The sequence below is a fragment of the Myotis brandtii genome, unplaced genomic scaffold (assembly GCF_000412655.1).
Source record: "Myotis brandtii unplaced genomic scaffold, ASM41265v1 scaffold112, whole genome shotgun sequence".
In the NCBI taxonomy this organism is placed as follows: Eukaryota; Metazoa; Chordata; class Mammalia; order Chiroptera; family Vespertilionidae; genus Myotis; species Myotis brandtii.
In genome coordinates, this window is record NW_005353838.1 from 4,078,051 (window position 1) to 4,101,373 (window position 23,323).

General features: G+C 41.3%; 1 protein-coding gene across 1 annotated transcript in view; it reads left to right on the plus strand.

The window, feature by feature from the left end:
• The window catches only part of MYO3B (myosin IIIB), a 443,210-nt gene that overhangs the window by 222,212 nt on the left and 197,675 nt on the right, over positions 1–23,323 (plus strand). The window contains exons 25-28 of the mRNA XM_014545672.1: positions 284–489; positions 17,148–17,259; positions 18,263–18,425; positions 19,694–19,774. Coding sequence (XP_014401158.1) covers positions 284–489; positions 17,148–17,259; positions 18,263–18,425; positions 19,694–19,774 — 562 coding nt within the window. The remainder of the gene's footprint in view (positions 1–283; positions 490–17,147; positions 17,260–18,262; positions 18,426–19,693; positions 19,775–23,323) is intronic.

Sequence of the window (23,323 nt, forward strand, 5' to 3'; positions counted from 1 at the left end):
TGGAGAGGGTTAGTGGGGGGGGGGAGGGGCGAGGGGAAGGGTACATCTGTAATGCTTTCAACAATAAAGATAAATTTTAAAAATATATATGCAAAAGAATGCATTTGAATCTGCAAGCAGCTGTAAGTACTCGTCAGAACTTATGTCATCACCTCTTATTGTTGGTTTCTTGTTCAGCCTCAAAAAAGTCCATGAGTTATTTACAAGCCAATAAACTGCTCTAGAAGCCCCTGGAGTTCTCCATTCCATTGGGTAACCTCGCTTCGTGTGTTTTTCCCGTCAGTACTCTCTGATGGATCTGCTCTCCAAGATGGTGGTGGGACAGCCCCACTTTGTGCGCTGCATTAAGCCCAACGATGACCGAGAGGCCCTGAAGTTCTCTCAAGAGAGAGTGCTGGTCCAGCTCCGCTCCACGGGGATCCTGGAGACAGTCCGCATCCGCCAGCAGGGCTACTCCCACCGCATCCTCTTCGAAGAGTTTGTGAAAAGGTCAGGCTGGCGTCTTGGGAAATATGTCAAATACAGCTCTGCCGTGGCCATCCCTGTCCCCTGAGATTACCCCTCCTGCCCACGCCTCCAAACATGTAATTGACTAGTTATCAGTTACCCTTCACTTGCTTAAACGTTGCATTTTTACTGTGCTCCAACTAAATTGCAGTGATCTAGAGGACAGATTAAATTCCCCTCTGAGCACATTGAAAATAGAAAAATGTCCATAGATATTTATATGTTATATATCCTAAGTTTTCACAACCTTCAGTTATTTAATTGGTAGGATGAAAGTATCTCTCCATAAGTGGTTCAAGATTCTGGCAGATGCGAGTGCACCCAGGCACCCACTCCTCTCCCAGGCTGAAACAATGGCTTGGCATGATATGATGGCTAACATTTACCTGGCACCTAAAATATTCCAAATGTATATCATTTGATCCATGGAACAGCCCAGTGATCTAGGCTCTGTTGTTGTTGACATAAGAAATGTCCAAACCTATAGATGCTAGGAGTTTATTTGGGAAGCAAGTCTCAGATGCTCTGGAGAAGGACAGTTTTGCAGTTTTTCTTATACCTTGGAATTAAGAATGATTGCATGAAGGCAGGCAAAAGCAAGGCCAGGAAATCTGTACAATTGGATTATAGAAAAGTTGACAAGATTATGTGCTCTCTTGAGGGTGGTTATACCTCTGAGGGGTCTGGAAAAGAGGAACACCCTGGCATTTCAAAGGTGTGTTAACCTAGAATTGCTTAAGAACAATGGACAGGGCTTGCTTAAGGCAAAACAAAAACAAAAATATCCACCTTTTTATAGGCGTGGGGTATGACTGCCCACTCCCGACCTGTCCAGTTATGGTCAGATCATCCTTGAGGTTACTTTTGGTCATTGGTCTTGTCAGATTTATTATAGAGCCCCTTTTTCATTCACATTATTATCTCCATTTTACAGATGAGAAAACGGAGTCACAGAAAGAAATCAGTGACTTTTGCAAGTGACTAGTCCCAGGCTAGTCCCTGGTAGAGCCAGAATTTGAACCCAGGCTGTCTAACTTCAGCATCCACACTTTAATCTCCTCAGCCCAATGTTTGTTAAAACAGGTTTCTGTGGAGCTTTTTAAATCCAGAAATTGCCTTTATCTTGGAATGAATGAATTGCTCTTCTTTTCTGTACAACTGCTATAGGGATACCTTGTATATGCATATGATTACAGTTGAATTTTCACAAAACCTTATGTGAAGAAATAAAGGACAACGATAACAAAAGAACTACCTCTGAAAAGCACTCTATGTGAGGATATCCAGAGAGGAAAATTAAAATCTGTTATGAAATCTGCCGCACCCCATCAGTCATCTTTACTTTCTTTTTACCTCCTTTCTGAAACTTAGGTAATTTTCCCAACAGTTTCTCAAAGAATGAGGCCTAAAATGGCCCTTGCTTCATCAAATCTTTCAAACACCACTACATTCCATGGAGAAGACATGGCAAAAAAGTTACTTGCAATAAGAGCTTTTGAATTAAAATAAGGAGGTAGTGACTTTTTTAAAAGAAGTGTCTTTGAGCCTCTTTTTTCCTCGTAAATTTAGAGGTGTAACAAGAAAAAAAGAGATTATCTTAGCACATGGATGTTGCCAGTCAAGTATGTTTAGCCACTAAGTGTTGAATACATAAAAATATTTAAGAAAACAGGTCAAATGCTAAACAAATTGGCACATCTTTGTTCATAATCAGAAAACCAGTAGGCAAGTATGAACAAGAGTTTCAAAATGTCAGTAAATCTGAGGGTATCAAAGATTTCTGAGCCAGTAAGTTAATTGGTATTTTGATCCTTTTGAGCAACTTAACAACAAAATGGGTGAGTTAGCAGTTTTCTCCCTTGATGTTATTCAGCAAATAGGTTCACCTCTTATCTTCCTGTTCAGGAGTGCTGTTTTGTAAACTCTTAGCAGGAAATATGCAGACAAAACAAAGGCAGGGAACAGAGCCACTCTATCAGGTAGAGGTAAATAAAAGATGAAGGCTTGTTTAATGTTACTCTTTACCTTTTTGTATTTTCTGGCCTTCGGGACTGGAATCCTGATGTGCACACCTAAAAGGCAGTGTTTGGGGATCATGTTGTCAGGTTCCAGAATGAGGAAGGACTTCCCCAAGTCACTCAGGTCTGCAGACACTTCCTTCCCCCTTCATCCTTGAGTTTTCTGGCAAAGGGACTTGGAAGTCCCCTTCCAATTATTTTCCATTCATGGAGCCTTCGAGGAAAGGGTTGTTTCCAACATCTTCTCATCAATGAGGCCAGGCGGGTTGGAAGTATTTATCTATTGTCAGGTAGGCATGAAAGAGGCCATCAGGCAGTGCTGGACAGGTAGCCAAAATCTCCTGGAAGTTACTGTTGAGGGACATCACAGAAAATGGCTATGAATGTCCATGGCTTTGTGGTCAATGGGCTCAGAAGCATGGCTCAGCAGGTCTACACTGGGACACACATGTGTTGACATGTGTTCTGACAAATGTCTAAAAGATAGGACAGCACATTCAGTTCCAAGTCTTATGGTTTGTTTATTGAACTATTGTAGTAAATAATAAGTTTAGTAAGATCAGATTTCAAGTCTCATTTTGGACATAATATTTGGCAAGTAACCTAATGTTTCTGTAAAAAATGTTTCCTTGTCTGCAAGATAAGAAGGCAGGGATATACAGATTTTCAGGGGTTGCACACAGACTCCTGGGCCTTACCTAACCTCTAAGTCTTCCAGAAAGGCCCACAGCTTTCTGGGCTCAATTCAGAGCAGCTGTTAAGCTAATGTCTGTTGAACAGAATGGTCATTGGTCTTGTCAGATTTATTATAGAGCCTAGATTACTGGGCTGTTCCATGGATCAAATGATATTTAGCTTCCCTCTTCTCTTTCATCAGCAGCTTCCACCTCTTCTCATGATGGCATAAGAGCCATGGGGCCCTGGAATGTCCTTCAGCTCATTCTCCCTTCTCTTCCTCCGCTTTCTCTTCTCTAGAAATCTAGGTGTCACCGTTGTCTTCTCTTTAGTTTCTTCAAACAGTCCATTACCAGGCTCTGTCAACTTTACCTGCTGAAGTTGCTGAACAACTTTTCCTTGGGAATCTCCCATCCCTTTTCTTAAAGCTTTATTAATCACCCACTTCTCACAGTGTCTATTATTATTATTACTTAATAACAACAGCTCAATTGAGATATAATTCACATATGACACCTTTTTAAGTACAATTCAGTGGTTTTAATACATTCACAGAGCCCTGGCTGGTATGCTCAGTGGTTGGAGCGTCGGCCACACACCGCAGGGTCTCGGGTTTGATTCCTGGTCAAGGGCATGTACCTGGGTTGCAGGTTAGATCCCAGCACCCTTGGGCACACATGAAAGGCAGCCATCGATGTATCTCTCTTACATCTATGTTTCTCTCTCTCTCTTTTTCCCTCCTCCCTTCCACTCTCTCTAAAAAAATAAAGATTAATGGGAAAAATATCCTTGGGTGAGGATTAACAAACAACAAACTATATATAATTTATATTCACAGAGATGTGCAACTATCACCACTATCTAAACTAAGCATCTATTCATGTGTTTACCGGTCATTTGTATATCTCCTTTGAAAAAAAAATGTTTATTCAAATTCTTTGCTCATTTAACTGTTGATTTTTATATATTCTGGATAGCCCCTTATTAGATATATGATTTGCAAATATTTTATCCCATTCTGTGGGTTATTGTTCCAATTTCTTAATGATGTCCTTTGAGGCACAGAAATTTTTAATTTTAGTGAAGTTTAATTTTTCTATGTTTTCTTTTGTTGGTCATGCATTTGGGGTCATATCTAAGAAACCATTGATTAATCCAAGGTTATGAAGGTGTATTCCTATATATTATCCTAATAGTTTTATATTTAGATCTATGGTCCATTTTGAGTTAATTTTTACCTGTTATGAGGTAGGAGTCCAAATTAAATCTTTTGTACATGGATATTCAGCTTTTCCAGCACTATTTGTTGAAAAGATATTCTTTCCCCTGTTGAATTGTTTTGGCATCCTCGTTAGAAATCAACTGACCATAAATTGGTCATAAATTATTTTTGAAGTCTCAGTTCTATTCTAGTTATCTATATTCCAGGCCTTTTTAAGCTCTTTTGCCCACCCTTTTGACATAGCTTCCTAAATGAACTCCCTTCCTATTCTGTTCTTTAAAGAACCACTAGCGTATGATTTACCTAAACTTCCTGTCTAAGCATATTGCTTGCTTGATTAAAATCCTTATTTGAATGACCATCCAGACCTCCACTGGGTACCCAATATAGGGCAGTCTCCATGATCTGGCCCCTGCCTACCTCTCGAGTCTCTTTTCTCTTGTCTTCCGACCTCTCAGCTCACACTCCAGCAAAAACTGAACTACTTGGAGCTATACCCATACTGTTCCATGCTTCTGTGCTTTTGCTCATGCTATGCTGCCCGAATCCCCCTTCACCAAGTCCTCAGTGGACTCACCTAACCCTGCTCATTTCTTAGGACTTTGAACGGCTTTATCTTCTCTGCAACACTGTCCTTGACTGCCCCAGGCTGGGTTAAGAGCCCCTCTGATGAACTTCATTGGTGATACTTACTACGTTGCAGTGGAAACTAGCTGCCTGCCCATTTCTTACCTTGACGTTAATGACCTGGGAGGCAAGAATTTTTTTCAGCCAACTTTATATCTGTACTGCCCAGCACAGTGATTGACACAAATGAGGTGTTTGATGAACATTTATTGAATTGAATCAAAGTCTTACTCATTCTCCTTCATCACTAACTTCCTTTACCATCTCCCCACTGACACTTTGGTCCTGACTGTTTTGAAGTACATGGCAGGTATATGGAGCTGGCTTTGTTGGGGTTAAAATGAACTTGCTCAATGGTTACACAACGGTTGGCCTTTGCATCTCCTCTTTCTCTGATGGAAAGTCTTTACATGGTCATCGCCTCGTCACCTTTTAAGCTCCAGCCCAGGCACCTTCCCTCTGAAGCCTGCCTGGACTTCCCCATGCTGGTAGTTGCTCCACCCTCTCTGCTCCCACACCTGGATGTTTATATCTTTGTATTGGAGCATATACTTTTATTTGTATCCTCACATTTCTGCCTACCCCACTGGAGTGTGAAGGGAACTTCTGAGGGATGGAGTGGACTCATTTTTGTGTCCCTAGCATCATGCATGGTAGAGTGTTTGGTCCATGGTGTGTGTTTAGTGTTTCCTAAATGAGGGACTCTATCTGTCAGGAATACATTTAACTGTGAATAACAAACAAAAGTAAACAAACATTTTTTGTGGCTTAAAGCAGGGCTTCTCTTGACATTTTGGACCAAATAACCCTTTGTTGTGGAAGTCTGTCCAGAGCCTTGTCATATGTATAGCAGCATCCCTGGCTTCTGCCTATTAAGATGCCAATAGCCCCCTACCCCCAAGTTGAGACAATAAAAAAACATCTCCAGATACTGCCAAATGTCCCCTGGGGAGTGAAATTCCCAAATTGGGAACCACTGGCACATAGGTCTGTTTGTTTCTCACAAAAAGAAATTGAGAGGTGAACTATTTTTAATGTTTATTTTTAATATTACTTTTTAGCTGTTCATTGATGTCATCAGGAACCTGAATACCTTCTGACTCCCTTTTATTTCTTTTACCATCCTTAGTGTGGGAGTTGGCTTATAGTCTCATGCTCATAAGGTGGCTGCTGCCTCTCTAGGCACCATGTCTACATGCCAGGCAGGAAGAAAGGGGCAGGAGGAAAGGCTTAGCCAGCACATTTGCCCCACTTTTGTTAGGAAAGAAAACATTTTCCCAGGAGCCATTTCACGTACCTCCCATTGGCCTGGATTGAGCCACATGACCATTCCTAACTACAAAGAGGGGCTTAGAAAGTGGGAACAGGAGTGGGGCTAGGCACATTGTCACCCAAGAAAAACTGGTATTCAGTTAGCCAGGAGGAAGTGGGGATTTAAGTGGAAAAGACACTAATTATGCTTATCACAGAAATCTAATGTTTATTAATTAAATGAGGGAGAGACTAAATAACTAAGGGGCTGAGTGAATTTGAATAAATACTTCCAGTTCAGCACAACCCACTCTTTGCTATTCAGCTTCTTCATCAAGACTGTAGTTTAAGAATTAGCAAGTGCAGAAGTGCCTGCCTGAGTAGAAGCAGGCAAGATACTGAGGACGCTTTCATTCCATTGCCATGGAAAGGCGTGTTTGCAGTTTTAAGCGTGCAGCAAATTCTTTCAGCTCTTGCAAAGTGAACTGAATATCATTAGTTATCACTGTGAAAACTTCAGCAATGAGGACCGGGTTCCTGGCAATCCCTTACAGAGCCCCAAGGTTAGTACTGGCCCATAGGACAGGAGTTAAGAGAAAAATCAGTGTCACAGAAGAATCCAAATATCTGTGACAAGAAAGGCTGAAATCCAAATTTTAATTTTCAAAGAATAAAGCTTCTAGTTTTTCCTCTGGGGAGTCAGCAGTTAATAATGAAATATAAAAAATCCAGGCACTAGGATGGTCAGGCCATGCCTTGCCTCTCGCAGGACATTCTCGGATTTATTTTCACCTATAGCAACACAGGTGAGAGCCTGTCATAAAATAGATCTTAATATGCCATTCAGATAAGCTAGTATATCTGCAGCAAAGTGAACAAGGTCCTTAGTTACCTGTAAATCTATTTACATGGCAGTGAGGGACACGTTAAAAGATAATACTTAGGAAGCATAATGGACAGCTTCAGCACTACAAGTAAAATATATTGCATACTTTGAGAACAGTCTCTGCATTTACCTCCCAGGGGCAGCAATTGAGAGGTGGTGTTCTCTGAGCGGGATCTCTAACAACAGCAGTCCTTGTATACTGTCATTTTTGCCTTCTTTTTGTTGGTTTAATTGAGAGAGTGACTTGCTCACCCTTCCCCAAGTGTGTGTGTGTATGTTGATGATTTTTATGTAGGTGAGACCTTAGATGACTTCTTTACTCTCTTAACTCTTACATTGCCATTGTTATAGTCTTGGTTAGTGCAATAAACAAAAAAATATTTTAAGAGTGCCTTTTATAATACCATTTAAAGACTCTAAGCAACGGCCTGGTCCAACTTTTCCGTTTCACAGATGGGGAGACTGAGGCCAGGGAGATGAAAGAGCTTCCTCCAGGCGCATCTTTAGCAGGTGGCAGTATCAGTCTTTGCAGGTTGCTATAGACTGAAGAGAATTTCTGTGACCACTTCCCTTCCTCCTTAGCGGGCAAGATGGCTTCAAATTGGCCTTGTCTAAACTGAGGATCTTCCTAACTTGCCTATGGCTATAGATGATTCAAAATCCCAAACCTCATCCTTTTAAGGTTCTGCCTTTCTCACGGAGCCCACATTGCTGACAGATGTCTTTCACCTATTCAAGTACCAGAAAAATCATGTCTGTAGTTGACAGCTACGCAAATTCAGCCTGAAATTTGAAGTGGTGATTCACAAAGTGATTACAAGAGGTAATATCAGTCACACTGTTCTCTAAAAATACTGAGTGCTGGTAGTAATAATAAGCCCAGGCTGTCTTTCCTGGTTCCCTTAATGTCTGTATTGTGGGCAGCCTTAAGACCTAATTCAATTACAAGGAAGAACCCGTGTAGAAATAGAAACACAGGGATCAATGGCCACGTATGGAAACAGTGCAAGAAGAAATAACAAAGGAAAACAAGGAGAAAGACAATATGAAGGTGTTTGATAGTATCAGTGCAGTTGGGTTGCCCACCAGCTTACTCTATAAAAATCAGTGGCTGAAAGAAAACTCTGTCCCTGCTTGGACAATCCTTAAAACAAATGTTAGTGGGACTAACTTATGTTAGATAATGATAGCAATGAGGCAGAGAGAAAAAAAAGAATAAAGAAAAAAGGAGAAAAAGTAGGAAAGGAGAAGGAGAATGTAAGGATATCTCCTGGCACAGAGATAGCAAATGAGGGCCACTTAACTCTCCACCCCCAGCTGCAGATCTGGTCCTCAAAGAGGCACATTTTCTTCAGAGCCCAGATGTAGCTGTGAATTCCCCCCAACATGGGACTCTAGGGAGCCACTGCCTAGTCCATCAGCTGACCCATACTAGCCATTCCTGTTTTAGTATGCTCTATTCTCTTTATAGTAAATATCTGCTCACCCCTAAGCATGTTGGTGTAGGGATGACTCAGAGGAAAGATTGCTATCTACTTCTTCATATACATTTGGTTAGAGAAAAGAAAAATAGATTTTTGTCAAAAAAGGAATGAAAGAAGGGAGAGGGGCATTTATCGGGCACTTACTTATGGCAAGCTTCATGCTAGTGCTTTACAGTATCAACTCACTTAGCAGTGGGAATGGCCCCCAAATCAACGAAATTATTCCAGTTTAATACAGGAGGAAACTGGCTTAAAGTCACACAGATAGTTTGTGGTTGAGTCAGGATAGGAAATGAGTTTGATTTCAAAGCCCATCCCCAAAATAAATAAATGAGACAGTTAAACAAATCCAATATTAATTGAGAAATCAAGCTGTAGAATTCATTCAGAAAAAATATACATTAATAATTTTGTCAGTGGTAAAACAGAATAATCAGTTTAATGTTTAACTTTTTATTATCAATTAATTTGTGAAGACACTCAACCTCAATCTCTATTTCCCAGTGCTTTTTTTCTTTAGAAGGCCTCCCTAAAGCTTCTGAGCAGGCATCAGCATCAGAAATATTTATTAAGTGCCTATTGTGTGTGTGGGGTGCTGTACGAGTAGAACTGAATTAGAAAGAATTTACGACCTCAGGACTTTCACTATTTAATATAGATCGTAATAAAAGATCAGAATTAAAAAAGAAAAGAAAAGATATCAGGATAATATATTGTGACTTCTGATTCCAAGGCCCAAATTTAGAGGTCTTCCTAAGTATATAATGGCTTTTTTCTTTTTTTGGTAGCAGATGGTGGCCAGCTGTTCTGTCTTTACTGAAGGCCAAACATGAAGGGGGAAAATTAAAATAAAGGGGCTTACGGTAAATCTGAGAAAGAACTTAATAAACTAAATCTGGATTTTTATACACACTAAAGGGAAGTGGGCAATTGGGGGTAATTATCAAATTGTCCAAGGCAAAATAGCTTAGTTTCCTCTTTTATCTACATAGGAGAAAATTATTTATATGGATTGAATTGTTCCGATAATGGTCCTGGGTATCTGAGTAGACAGTCTGGGTGGTCACTGATGTAGATTGAGGGTCCCTCAAGGGATATTCTAAACTAGAAAAGGATTAACACTTTGCCATATAACTGGGGGCATTTCTACTTAGATGCAAGTGATATCAATCAGATTAGTAACTGCATGATTCTTTTACCAGGATTTGGGCCCATTGTAATTAAACTATAACAATTTATTTAATGTTTGAAATTAACTTTTAATTAAAAAATAATGAAAACCATTTTTTCTAAAATGTATTTATTTATTTTTAAATCCTTAACCAAGGATATGTTCATTGATGAGAGAGAGAGAGAGAGAGAGAGAGAGAAAAGAAAAGAGAGAGAGAAAAAAAATCAATTGGTTGCCTTCCATATACACCCTGACCGGGAATCAAACTGCAACTTTTTGGTGAACAGAACAACACTCCAACCAGCTAAGCCACCTGGCTGGGCTCCTCTAAAATTTTTAAATATTACCTATAAGACTAAAGTCTTTCTGCACCCCTAATTTCATTTCCCAGCATTCTGCTCTCATCATGGCCCCTCTCTAGAATAGCCACTGTTATTCTTTTGGTAGTTTTACCCTTTCAGAATACACACATACACACACACACACACACACACACACACACACACACGCGCGCGCGCGAAAAAAACAAAAAAACCCTTGCTTTTTTAGCTTAACTTGAATCACATTTTGTACCATTTGGCAACTTGCTTTTCTATTTAACAATATGTAGTAGAGATAAATCCATAGCTCTAATACATTCCTTTTAACTCCCTCATTGAAATCAGTGATATTCATTTAGCCATTCCTCTACTACAGATATTGACACTGTGTCCAATTGTTTATCAATGCTCAATAAACAAAATATTAAATGTGTTTGAGAATTTCTTAAGAGTGGATTTTGAACAATTGACCTTCCCAAGGGAAAGCAATTGCTGCCGAAGGTCATTTGGACCTAACAAGGAGAAAAGATGATGGAGAGACATGGGAGCCAGTTTCTTTCCCAGCTAGACTGTGTCACTGTAGGCGTCACTTCCCTTCCCTGGGATTCTGTTTCTCTCAGTCAGTGGTTCTTCATGCACAGGAATCTCCTGGAGAGCTTGTTAAAACAGATTGCTGAGCCCCACCCCCAGAGTTTCTGATTCAGCAGGGGTGTGTGTGCAAGTTTCAGGTGCTGTTGGTGCTGCCAATCCAGAGCCACTGTTCTAGGTGTATGTTGAGGAGAACAGACTGTGAAAAAGATCACTGTTGAGATTCCAAGAGCCCCAATCAGACCATCTAGGCAAATTTTTTTTAAGTCTCCCAACTTATCCAAGTATAATGACATAACCCAAGACTTGTCGCAGTAACAGTATTCGGTTAATGAGAGAAATCAGTTTTAAAAACCACAGAAGCAATTTTTTAGGCCAAGGGGCAAGTCAGCATAGCATCATTGTTGGAAAGAATCTTAAAAGGTCATTCAGTTCAACTACCTAGCTAAAACTAGAATTGCTTCAGCAACATTCTTGACCTTGTCAATCCACTTACCACTGAACAGTTCCAGAATCTAGGAATTCATTCTTTGGCTCCTGAGGGAGGCCATTCCATATTTTTAGATGTCTAATCACAACAATGATCCTCCTAACCTTGACCTAATCCATCCTTCAGAAGCTCTTATGCATCCATCCCAGTTCTATCCTCTAGGCTTTAAAGAATAAATCATCTTTCTTCTCTACTTGATGACAGTCAATTATAGTATTTTCCTAAGTCAATGTTTCTCAAACTCTATAGCACGTCCAAATCAGCACAGGAGCTTATTAAAATATAGATTTCTACCTCTCATTGCAGAGATTGGGATTCTGAGTCTAGAGTGTGGCCCAGGAATCCACATCTTTTATGAAATCTTCAGGTGAATCTGATGCGGGTGGTCTGCACATGACAGTTTAAGAGACTAACAGGGTTCAGGACAAACTACCCCACAATATGACACCTTGGCATATTGAGTATTTCAGGCCAGAGGAATTTGAGAAATGGCATGTGCAGGAAGGACTTTCTGACCTTCTTCTGAAGCAGATCATAAAATCCTCATGTGAGGGGTGGCTTCCCTCTACCCGGAGGACAAACATCCTGGTCTCCAAAGAAAAGGGGACAGAGAGGAATCTGAATGGACAAGTCTTGTAAGTTTCCCCCAGTTAACTATACTTAGCTCATACTTTTTGTTCCATCAGATCTTTCCATAACTCTTTACTCTTCATCAAACCTAGCATGAAAACATTCAGGTTTAATCATTTCTTCTGGTGTTCATTTCCTTACAAAGGCTCCTGTGTCACAGATAACTTATATTGAACAAATTTGTATGCTTTTCTCCTGTAAATCTGTCTTTGTCAGGCTTCTAATTTTCAGACCCAATCAGTGGTCCTAAGAGGCTCAAGGAAAACTTTTTTTTCCTACCCTACTAGACTAAACTCTTTTTGTTCCTAAACTCAATGCACCCAACAGCTTCATCAGTTCCTCATATAACATGGCTTGAGTTCTGTTCTCTATCCTGGTTGCTAAAGACTGTCTGCCAAAAGACACCCCAAAATATATTCATTACCTCCACCCACTCTGATTTGATTTATTTATTTATTTATTTATTTTAGAGATTTAGGTCATTTTATTCTGAGACTTTTTTTTCAGTTCTAAAATTCTCCTATTTTATTTATTTCTTGTTTAAAGTATTACATATGTCTCCTTTCCCCTGATTGACCCCGCTTCCCCTGACCACTCCCAAAGCCCAGGACAAGCTCCCACCACCCCAGTGCCCATGTCCATCTGATTTGTTATTTTTTATTGCACTTATTTCAACCCCAACCAGCACCGAGGATTGAGCCTGCAAACAAAGTACATGCCCTTGACCAGAATTGAACCCATAACCCATGAATCCACAGCCTGACCCTCTAACCACTGAGCCAAATTGGCTAGGGCTACTCCTGAATTTTTGACCCTCTGAAACTATAAAATGACAAATGTTGGTATTTTTAAGCCATTAATTTTGGAGTAATTGTTATACAGCAATAGAAAATTAATATATCCTAGAACTCATAGATCCTTCCAGTTTGTGGTTCTATTATTTAAATGCAGGATGAAAGCAACATATGTGTCCATAGATAGCTGAATGGATAAATATGATGCAATATATCTATCTATCTCTATCTCTATCTCTATCTATGAATATTTCTCAATTTCTCAGCAATAAAAAAAGAAAGAAATCTTTCCATTTGCGACACCATGGATGGACTAAGTGAAATAAGTCAGAGAAAGACAATACCATATATTTCACTTACATATAGAATCTAAAAAAGACACACCAAAAAACACAAAACAATAAACAAAACAGAAACAGACTTATAGACACAGAGAACAAGCTGATGGTTGCCAAAGAGGAAGGGGTGGGAAAATAGAAAAGAAAAATAAGTGCAGGAGAATGTATCTCTAGTCTGTTGCTTTTACTAAGACTACAAACTTCTTTTGCCTGTTACACTTTCAAACTCTCTCTTGAAGATCCTACAATAAATATTTTAAGCAGAAAACAAAATAATATTTTAATAGAGATAGTTTTAAACTGGATATTTACTATTTTGATAACTTATATGTTTTAATAAGATGAAACCTTGGGAAATGTAGCACCTTCTTTAGAGTTTTAAAGCAGGAAAGGTTCATTAGGTCTTGGGAGGACCATCAGGAGTTATGTGACTCCTTGACATTGTACGCAACGTGTTGTATTCAGAGCAGTGTTCTAAGAAAAAATGTATTTGACCAGATTTTCCTTCTCTTCCCTCCAAAAGAGTTACATAAAAAGCATTTATCTGGATCTCATTCCCCTTGTGGGAATTTGGATACAGAGATGAAATTAACTTACTGACGGTTAGAAACAGAGGTCTTCTTAACTCAGAGCTCAGACTCTAATCTGCAAGGTAAATTTTACTCACAACAGGCAGCTCAAGGCAGAACTGATCTTTGCAATGCTCTCAATTGTCCAGACCCCAGACAAACCTCTACACTTGTGATTTTGCTGTTATGCATATCTCCTGCTCATTTAATTCATCAAGCTGTTTCAACAATGGACCTCCCAAAAAGACCCCCCTTGCTGACAGACCTTTTATCTTGGTTCTTTTCAGTTTCATCCTTACACTGAAGAACACAGGAGCTCAGCCAAGTGTTTTGTTTGTTTGTTTATTTTTTACCAGGGTACCTGCTAGAATCCAAAAATAATCTGTGGAAGAAACACATTATACTTTTCTGACCTGGTTACTATTAGAGCTGTCACTTACATTTCTTCAGTATTTTTTGAAACCCTCACCTCTTTGCAGAACCATTACCCATATCCATTACCATCATAAGCCAGATATGAATATTATCATCATACTAAATTAAGAGATTTGGGTTGAAGAACTAAAAGTCTAAGTTCTAATATTTATGTTAGTTCAGGATGTATTCTGCCTATTTAGAAATTATAAATTGCTAAGAATTATCTTCAGATACCTAAAAAATGTATAAATCCTAGCCTTGGCTGGGTGGCTCAGTTAGTTGGAGCATCATCTCAGTTGTGAGTTTGATTCCCAGTTAGGGCACATACCGAGGTTGGGGCACCTGCGGGAGGCAATCAATCAATATTTCTCTCTCACATCCATGTTTCTCCCTCCCTCTCCCTCCCTTTCTTCCTTTCTCACTCTCTCAAATCAATAAAAACATATCCTCGGGTGAGGATAAAAATATATACAAATCCTTAATTCAAAAGCTGAAACATATCTTGCATTCCTCTTATATCCCTGGGAGTGCTGGTGATTCGTTAGGTTCTCGGTAAATACTTCACCACCAGTAGTATTGAGCAGTCATCATGAGCAAGCCAGGGCTGATCAAAGCCAAGCATGCCCATGTTTTAAGTGTCCAGGCCTAATGGAAAAAGTGTATAAGTCCTGGTTTTACCACTGATCTTTTCACCTTAAGCTATCTGTACTTCAGCTTCCCCTAGACATTCACCCCATACAAATTTGCCATCTATTCCCACCATCCCCATGTGCTCCAGGAAAGTCTTTTTGTTTCTGCCAAAGCCAAGTGAGAGAAGCCATGACTAAAACTACAGTCCTGGAGAAGCAGGGACTAAAGAGTCTGTGCTGATGCTATGACCTGCCCAGAAGGGCCTGAACTTGACCCCTGGTTATCCTTCCTCCCCTTAGCTCCACAAGACATCTCCTAGGCTTGGCTAAATGATCTGCCATGGGCCTGCCCACCATTCCGGGGTTCTGAGAGAGCACTGCCTCCCCTCAAAGGTGAAAACACAGACTCAGAGCCTTGGATACATTCCCAGGATTCTGAATGCAAATGTTTCCAGCAAATTCAGCATTATATCCTAACTTGCAAAATAATCTTGTAGCACAAAGATAAAGTTAAATGACTCAAGTGCTCATTGGATATGTTTATTTTTCCATAAACAGATATGGAAATGTTTGATAGGAGGAAGGGACATTTTTTTAATATTTTGGTGATTTTTTAATAAGTAAAAATGGCTCTGTATTTAAAAGTAAGTCCAAAAAAACATATCAGCTTGGTCTGAGAAATGGCAGGACAATCCTTTGACAAGGAAATTAAGTTTATTTTTTATGCTTCCAAGGTGTTGATTTTAATTATAGATGGCAGCAAAGAGCAGAGAAAGGATCCTTGAAAGTTTTTAAAAGAAAAGCTGAGATAAAGTTTTTCTAAATGGATAATATATTAGTTTTATCTTTTTTTAAAATGGGAAGAATAAAGAAAAGGAGAGAGAAAACCCTTTTGTTGGTGTTCTTTGAATCTACCCAGAAACTCCTCTATCTGAAAATATGGAAGTTTATTAAAATAAGTAATTCAAGAAGACAAGTGTGTTTTTGGTGATTGTATCAGGAGACCATACCTACTCTACACCTTGAGACAGATGTGTGGCTTAGCAGACAGAGTCAGTAGTATTAGGCTATGACCACTTTTGCTGTTTGCTTCAGATGGACTTTTCAAAGCATAGTCAAACTTTATACAATGGTGTCACCAAACTAAAGGGGTTTGTTCACCTGTGGGTGTCAAAGCCCAATCAAATGTGAACTGGAGCTTCCTGGAAAGAAAGTAAAGGTTTATTTAAGGAAATGGCACCAAACCCAGAGTCACAGGTGAGCTAATACTGTAAGACCTGGCTCTCTGGTAGCTTAGGGGTTGGGATATAGGGGGGAAATCATTAATCTTAGTGACTAAAGGGGGTTAGGATCACGATTAGGGTCATGGTCTCTATTGAATGGCCGGTGCTAGGATAGGGGTAGTTGGTCATTGCATCTGGCCCTGATGTCAGCCATGGCATCACACTATCTGGTTTCCCAAGGATGTGATTGGTGGGGTCGTTCCCATTGGGTGTAGAGCTGAAATACAACTGAGGCCTGGATGTTATCTTTAGTTTGACTGGAACTGTGTTACTGTGTTCAGCATGCCTGGGGCTTTGTTCCTAAGATTATTTGATGCAGACCAGAACCCCATTGTCTGAGGGATTAATGATTAAGGGAGTGGACATGCAAGGGAGGGAGGTGAGTGAGGCAAGGTCCTCACAGGCTGGATAAGGCCAGTTTCAATCAAAGGAAAGAAGGCAAAAAGGTCAGATTAAAGAAATGAAGTTTTTGCATGGTTACAATAGGATTACAATTTAAAAATATTTTAGATGTTTTTTATTCAAAGGTTCTCAACAGAAAAAACTAACAATCTGATCAAATGTACAGTTCAAAGATGTCTTTTGCTGTTTAGCAACAAGTCCTAGGAAAGAAAACTAGAGCATTATGTTGGACCAAACAAATAAGTTACCACTGGCAAGTTTGTGGCACTAGTAAAACAAAATAAAAATTTAATTATCTTGGTCATATAGATATCTCTATGAAAATCATTTTGTTTCAGTCTGTAGAGGTCTTTCTTCATAAAAAATGTAATGTTTAACTGATTTTCTTTTTTTTTTTATATTCAGAGGTTATGTTTTCCAAATCTTACCCAGATGAGTATGACACTTAGTTTGGATATTTCAATCAGCAGATTTCCCCTCCTCTTACAAATTATTTTTATAATAGTAATGCTAACATTTTATATGATAATTTTCACTGGAAGAGCTATCTAAACTTCAGCTTTCTATAAGGATTAATACTTTGGGTTTCATGCAAAAGATGTCATATATGCATTCAATATGAATTACAAAGCAATATTAAAAGGGGAATGCACATAGCAGAAAATATGAAAGTAGGTAAGAGCCAATAAGCATAAGTTGTATATCTTTCACTATCTAGTACATTGATATCAGTGCTCAAGAATTATTTACTATTAAAAAACAGCATGTCCACGGGCCCAGAGCAATTCTACTATACTAAGTGAAATGAAGACTAAAAATTCTTTATCTTACTCTTTTATTTTGTAGGTATTATTACTTGGCATTCAGAGCACATCAGACACCTCTTGCTAGCAAAGAGAGTTGTGTTGCTATCTTGGAAAAGTCCAGATTAGATCACTGGGTGCTTGGGAAAACAAAGGTAGTTCTTTCTTTATTGTTCACATTGTCACCTGTGATGCTATATTACATACCCGCGTCTCTTGTCAGTGATATGAATGGCCCTGTAAATTGTGTAGCTTAGCAGATAAGGCCCCAACCTAACAATGATCTTCGCTGGTCTTGGGTCAAGAGTCCCAGGACCTCAAGGACCAGAGGAGGAGGGTGTGCCGCTGGTTGGCATGTTGTCTGAGAGCCACTTAGCATTTCTAGAATGAGATCTTCAAGTTTATTTTAAAATGTCCCTTTTTTCCAATGCTACTTATTTCAGCACTGCATGCAAATACACCAATCATATTAATGACAATAATGAGTATCTTTTATAGTTTTGTTGATTTTTCATTAGACTCTTGTGTTATTTATTGCATACCCTAATTAACAGTCTCATCATAGTTTTGTTGATTTTTCATTAGACTCTTGTTGTGTTATTTATTGCATACCCTAATTAACAGTCTCATCGTATGCAGCTTTTCACTTGGGAGAACATCACATCCCTGCAGGATTCCAGGGTTTTATGGCCCATTCTGAATTGCCATGCAAAGCCAGTCTTAGCCTAAGTGTTGATGGCCACACTCCTGCTCCTGGCAGAAATTAGATCCCTGTGGGTCATCTAGGTCCCTCTGCCTGGGAACTTCTGTTGGCTTGGGGTCAGTTCTGTTGGGTAGCACCTCCAGTAGAGGCTGTGGGGAAAGAGACTAGAGATCAAGCTGAGAAAAGGGAATTCATGGCAGAAATGAGGCAGGCTTGGAGAAAGTTGGGATCTCCTAAAGCCCTATCAACTTCATCGTATGTTTGTATCCATAATCACAGATGGGCTCAGCCTTAGAAGTGGAATTGTATTTGCTTCCAAGAAGTTCATAGCATTAGCATAAATCAAGTCACTGTAAACTTTATTTAGGTAATGCTTTTAATATTTACATGCTGAAATAGAGTGGATATCTGTTTGGAAGCCCATATATAATGCTAAAACTAATGTCTCATTTCAGGTTTTTCTCAAATATTACCATGTTGAGCAGTTAAATTTGCTGCTGCGAGAAGTCATAGGCAGAGTGGTTGTGCTGCAGGCATATGCCAAGGGGTGGCTTGGAGCCAGGAGATACAAAAGAGTCCGAGAGAAGAGAGAGAAGGGGGCCACTGCCATCCAGTCAGGTAAATGGTTCTGAATCTTGGCATTTCATTAAGTACTGGTTCTCAGTGGTTCCTTTTCTTCCTCCCTCCCCTCCTTCCCTTCTTTCTTCCCTTCTACCTTCCTTCCTTGCCTCAGCAAATCTTTATCCAGTGTATCCTACAGGCCAGGTCCTGTGCTAGTTGCTGGGGAAATAGCAATAGCAAGAGCGCCATGCTCCCTGACCTCCAGATAGCCAAACAAGCTGTCACAACACACTGTGACGAGTGGCAAGACAGAGGCAGTATGAAGTGGACAGAGGTTAAAATCCAAATCACATAGACATGCAGACATGTGTCCCAGCTCCCGGATGACTGACATAATTTATACTTCAGGTCTGTTAACAGGTTTTCAGCGTCAGAATTTCTAATGCCACTTCAGAAGGCTTTTCTAGCCCAGACAAGGCTTGGAAACCGAGGGAACAGATCACTAGGCCCTGTCACATGCCCAGCCCAGTCAGTGCCTCTTTGCATACCTGTGTGTCTTTATGTTACAAACAGCATTTGACTCCTGTGCTCTTGGGGAGTGGTTGTGAGAGCCCCAGCCCGTCTTGAACATAGCAGAGCACCTCCTTCGTGCTCTCATAACGTGCTCTCATAGTGTTCACTCTGGACTTCCTGACCTCGCTCTGCAGCACGGAGAGCTGGGACAGTCTGGGGGAGCACAGAGGAGAGGCAGTCGTGCTCCTGGTGCGCGCCCTAATGCCCCAGGTCTCTGATTAAAGGACTCAGCACAGCGGCGGCGAGTCCCTTCTCTTTCTCTGCATCCATGCATCTTTACCCTCACCCAATGCCAGTGTTGTGCTGCTAATGATTCCCCTTAATTCTCCCCTTTATTATTCTCTCCTTCAACTTTCATGTTTATACCTCCCTTCCAATAACAAAGATGGAGCAGGTCACATGGTTCTAACTGTTTTCCATCCCCCAAAGCCTGAAGACAGAGCTTCCTCCATGGGATGGAAGGACAGGGGACCCCCTCACCTGGGATAGGGGTCCCTAGTCATGTGTACATGGAATCCAGAATGTTCTGGAAACTCTGCCTGAATGAAAATAACTCCTCCTCAGAAGCATCTTAGAGGCCAAGCTGAGAGTACAGAGAGGCCCCTTCCCCATCCCTGCTCACGTATCTCTGCTGATTTTGTTCAGTGAGGGAGGAGGAGAGGGGTAATAGATTGGAGGAAAACAGCTTATATCAATTCTCTGGCACGTGCTTAAATTAATGTCATTCCTAGCACATGGTTTTATATTTTTAGCCTGGAGAGGATATGATGCTCGGAGGAAATTTAAGAAAATAAGCAACAGAAGGAGTGAGTCTGCTGTTCATATTGAAGCAGGTAATTAAAACATCATTTTCATAGCATCCACTTGGAAATATTCAGTGATTAAGTTCACATGAGTTTAGGAAAGCTTCGAGGTTAATAATTCAGGAGCATTGGCATAGGCGTCAGGAATTCAAGGGAGGGTTTTTTGTGCTGTGTCTGACACACCCCGTGTGTGGAGATGATGAGAATAACCCTTGTGAGCATTTGCTGTGTGCTACACTTGCCTAAGGATGCTCTGAGTAGGTACTCTTAGATTCACTCTATTTCAACAGAGGGAGCAACCAAGGCACAGAGAAGTGAGGTAACGTGTCCAGGATCACACAGCTAGTCAGCGGCAGAGCCAGCACTGGGACACAGGCAGTTTGCATAGAGTTAACTCCGCATACCCGCCAACAGAACAAATCCCTCCCCTCTTGGAGGCACATGGCCCTCATCTGTGAAATGAGAGCAATGGCTAAAAAGGTCAGGAAGGTGCCTTCCAACCTTGGAATTCTCTGACTACAGTGGGGCCTTGACTTACGAGTTTAATTCGTTCTGAGACCAAGCTCGTTAAGGAGCTCGTTAACTCAAATTACTCTATCAACTCAATGCAAAAAATTGGCCCAGAGACAGCTGGTATCTCAAAAAACTCATTAGTCAGGACACTGGTAAGTCAAGGCCCCCCTGTATATGCCAGACCTGTGTCTCGGCATCACAAAGATAGGAATAGCTCAGGAACTTTCCCAGCGGACGGAGTTTTCTTCCCCCAGGCCGTTATGTGCCTAAAGTGGTCTTCTGGATCCCTAGGGTGAGCACGAGATGGCAGCATGGCTATGGCTACCTGAGCGCTGTGAGCTCTGGTTCCTGGCTCACCAGTTCCGTCCTTGGCTCCCAGGTCACTCTGCTCTTTTAGTATCCACAGTGGCTACCGGGCTGGGTTTCCTCTGTCATTTGAAGCTGTACAAGCCTAATTGAGGAACTGGAAAAAACAGGCCCCAACACGCTAGTAGCTCCCAGAACTCAAGACATGGGAGACAGAATGAGAATGTGGCCAGTCCGGTGGACTCAGACGTAGGGAGAGGGGTAGGGTTTCAAATAATGCCACGACTGAAGCAAACCTTTATATCAAATAGCCCACAACCGTTTCCAGGGGGTCCTTGCCCAGAACCTGGCTCCAGGAATACTCAGAACTCTCTTAGGCCACTGTAGGAGCCGGACTTCTTCATTCCAAACCAAAATATTTGGGAGGAAAGGATGTCATTTAAATGCAAGTGTGTAACTTTTAACACCATCCCCTAGGATTTCTAAGCTCTACAACTTCAAAGCCTCAGGAGTAAGGATGTGATTCTAGTTGCAATTTAAGAAAGACAATTCAAAGTGTATTTGTTCCTTACTTGCCCACCTCCCACCACACACACACACACACACACACACACACACACACACACTTGGTCCCCCTTAAGAGAGGATACTGGGCTGACTTCTGATCTTGCAGTTTGGCCCTAAGCCTAACATATGTTTTAAAATATAAACTTTGAGCTTATATATTGTTGATCCACTGAATCCAGTATGTAGGATCATAAATCAAATATTCCCTCTATGAAGATCATATTTGGAGGGCTCCCTGTGTTGGTGCCGAAACGGTACCAGGTGGTAGGCCAGTGGAGTCAGACTGGACCTTGGTTCAGCAACCTCAGTACTTGAGTTCTGGCTAAGAAAGAATTCAGACGCAAGACTCAAACTATAAGAAAAAGTTTATTTAGAAAGTCACAGAGGTAGAAGAAGTGACCCATAGAAAAAATGCACTCAGGAAACAAGTTACAGAGGCAAAAGAAGGCCTCTTGGAGCTTAGGAGAAAGAGAGAGACAAGGAGAACTTCCTGGGCCAAGGGGTGAGGAAAAGTGTGGGCGGGCTCAAGGGAGGATCCCAAAAGACTACTCACAGCTTTGCAGGTGTATCCTATCTCTTTCCATCCACCATGGAAAAAATCCAACCATGGCTTCTGCAGGGCCAAGGCAAAGGCCAATGCCCACAGTTTCTGCTTCCTAGTCCTTGGGAGCCCACACAGTCTGTCTCAGGCCCCAGGGCACATGTTCCTGGGCAGGAGAGAACAGGAACCAACAGGGCAAGTGTGGGTCCCAACCAAGAGAAAGAGCCTTTTTGTTCTCCTGGGGTTTTAACCAGGAACTTTTTTAAACTAGCCAATTAACTTTCCAAGTTTTTGTGGGCTTCTGGTGGGTCCAATGATCTCTTTCCTAGTTAGACCAACAGGCCTCTAGAGTCAAGCACCTCTCCATGCTCCATTTTGAGTTTACCGGTCATGTCCTTGTCTCCCCCTGCTTCCCTCTCCCACACAAACAATCAGGTACCCGAGCCGGGGGAGGAGGAGTATTAATCCCCTTGGAGGGACAATGCTGTGATTCTCTGGGGTGTGAAGCTGTAGCTTCCTGGTGAAACAAACAGGCATTTTGCCCCATACCCTTTGCTTCCTTTCCCTCATTAATATCGAGTATATTATGGTAACAGTGTCAGGTTCATGGTCTCTACTGATTGGCCAGTGACAGGGCAGAGGGTCATTTGTCAATGCAGCTGATCTTTTTTTTTCTTTTTTAAAAATATGTTTTTATTGATTTCACAGAGAGGAAGGGAGAGGGAAAGAGAGATAGAAACATCAATGATGAGAGAGAATCATCCATTGGGTGCCTCCTGCACGTACCCCACTGGGGATTGAGCCCACAACCCAGACATGTGCCCTGACTGGGAATCTAACCATGACCTCTTGGTTCATGGGTTGACACTCAACCACTGAGCCACACTGGGCAATGCAGCTGGTCCTGATGTCAGCCATGGAATCACTTATCTGTTTTTGCTGCTTTTCTGGGCCTGGAGCTAAAACACAACTGAGACCTAGATGTTATCCCTAGGGGTTAATGCTTAGGGAGTAGTGTGTGTTAGGAATGCTCTTAACTGATGTCATGGGAATAAAACAGACGCTTGAAACTTCTGCAGAAGAGTGCAGTGCCCCAGCAACAATATGGCAGGCAAGCACAAAGAAGGGGAAGTCCATTCTCCTTTTTATCCCTGACATGTCACTGCACCATACCCTGATTGGCTTAAGGGTGTGGTTTCACAATCTGGTGGGAATGTCTAACCTGAGGAGGGTGGAGCAACAAGGGTGGGGGCAGTTTCAAATGCCTGCCAGGAAGTGGTGCAAAACTGTCTTTGTCTCCTACAGGAAGGAAGCCTGAGTGGATTTGAGTACAAAATGAAAGGTTATAAAAAGGAAATGGAGTTAATCTATACTAATAATAGAGGAATATGCTATTGTCCAGGACGCTATCACAGTAACCGTAACGACCAAACAGCAGGCTGCAAGGGGTGACAAGACCGGCAGAGGAGTTAGTGAGGGATGACCAAACTACTGAATAGCAGTCTGTGTGGGGCAACCAGGATGGTAGGGGGGTTAGTGAGGGATGACCAAACCCAGGCCTGCAGGAGGGGACAGTTGAGGGTGACCAGGATGGCAGGGGGACAGTTGGGGGTGACCAGACTGGCGGGGGGTGGCAGTTGAGGGCAACCAGG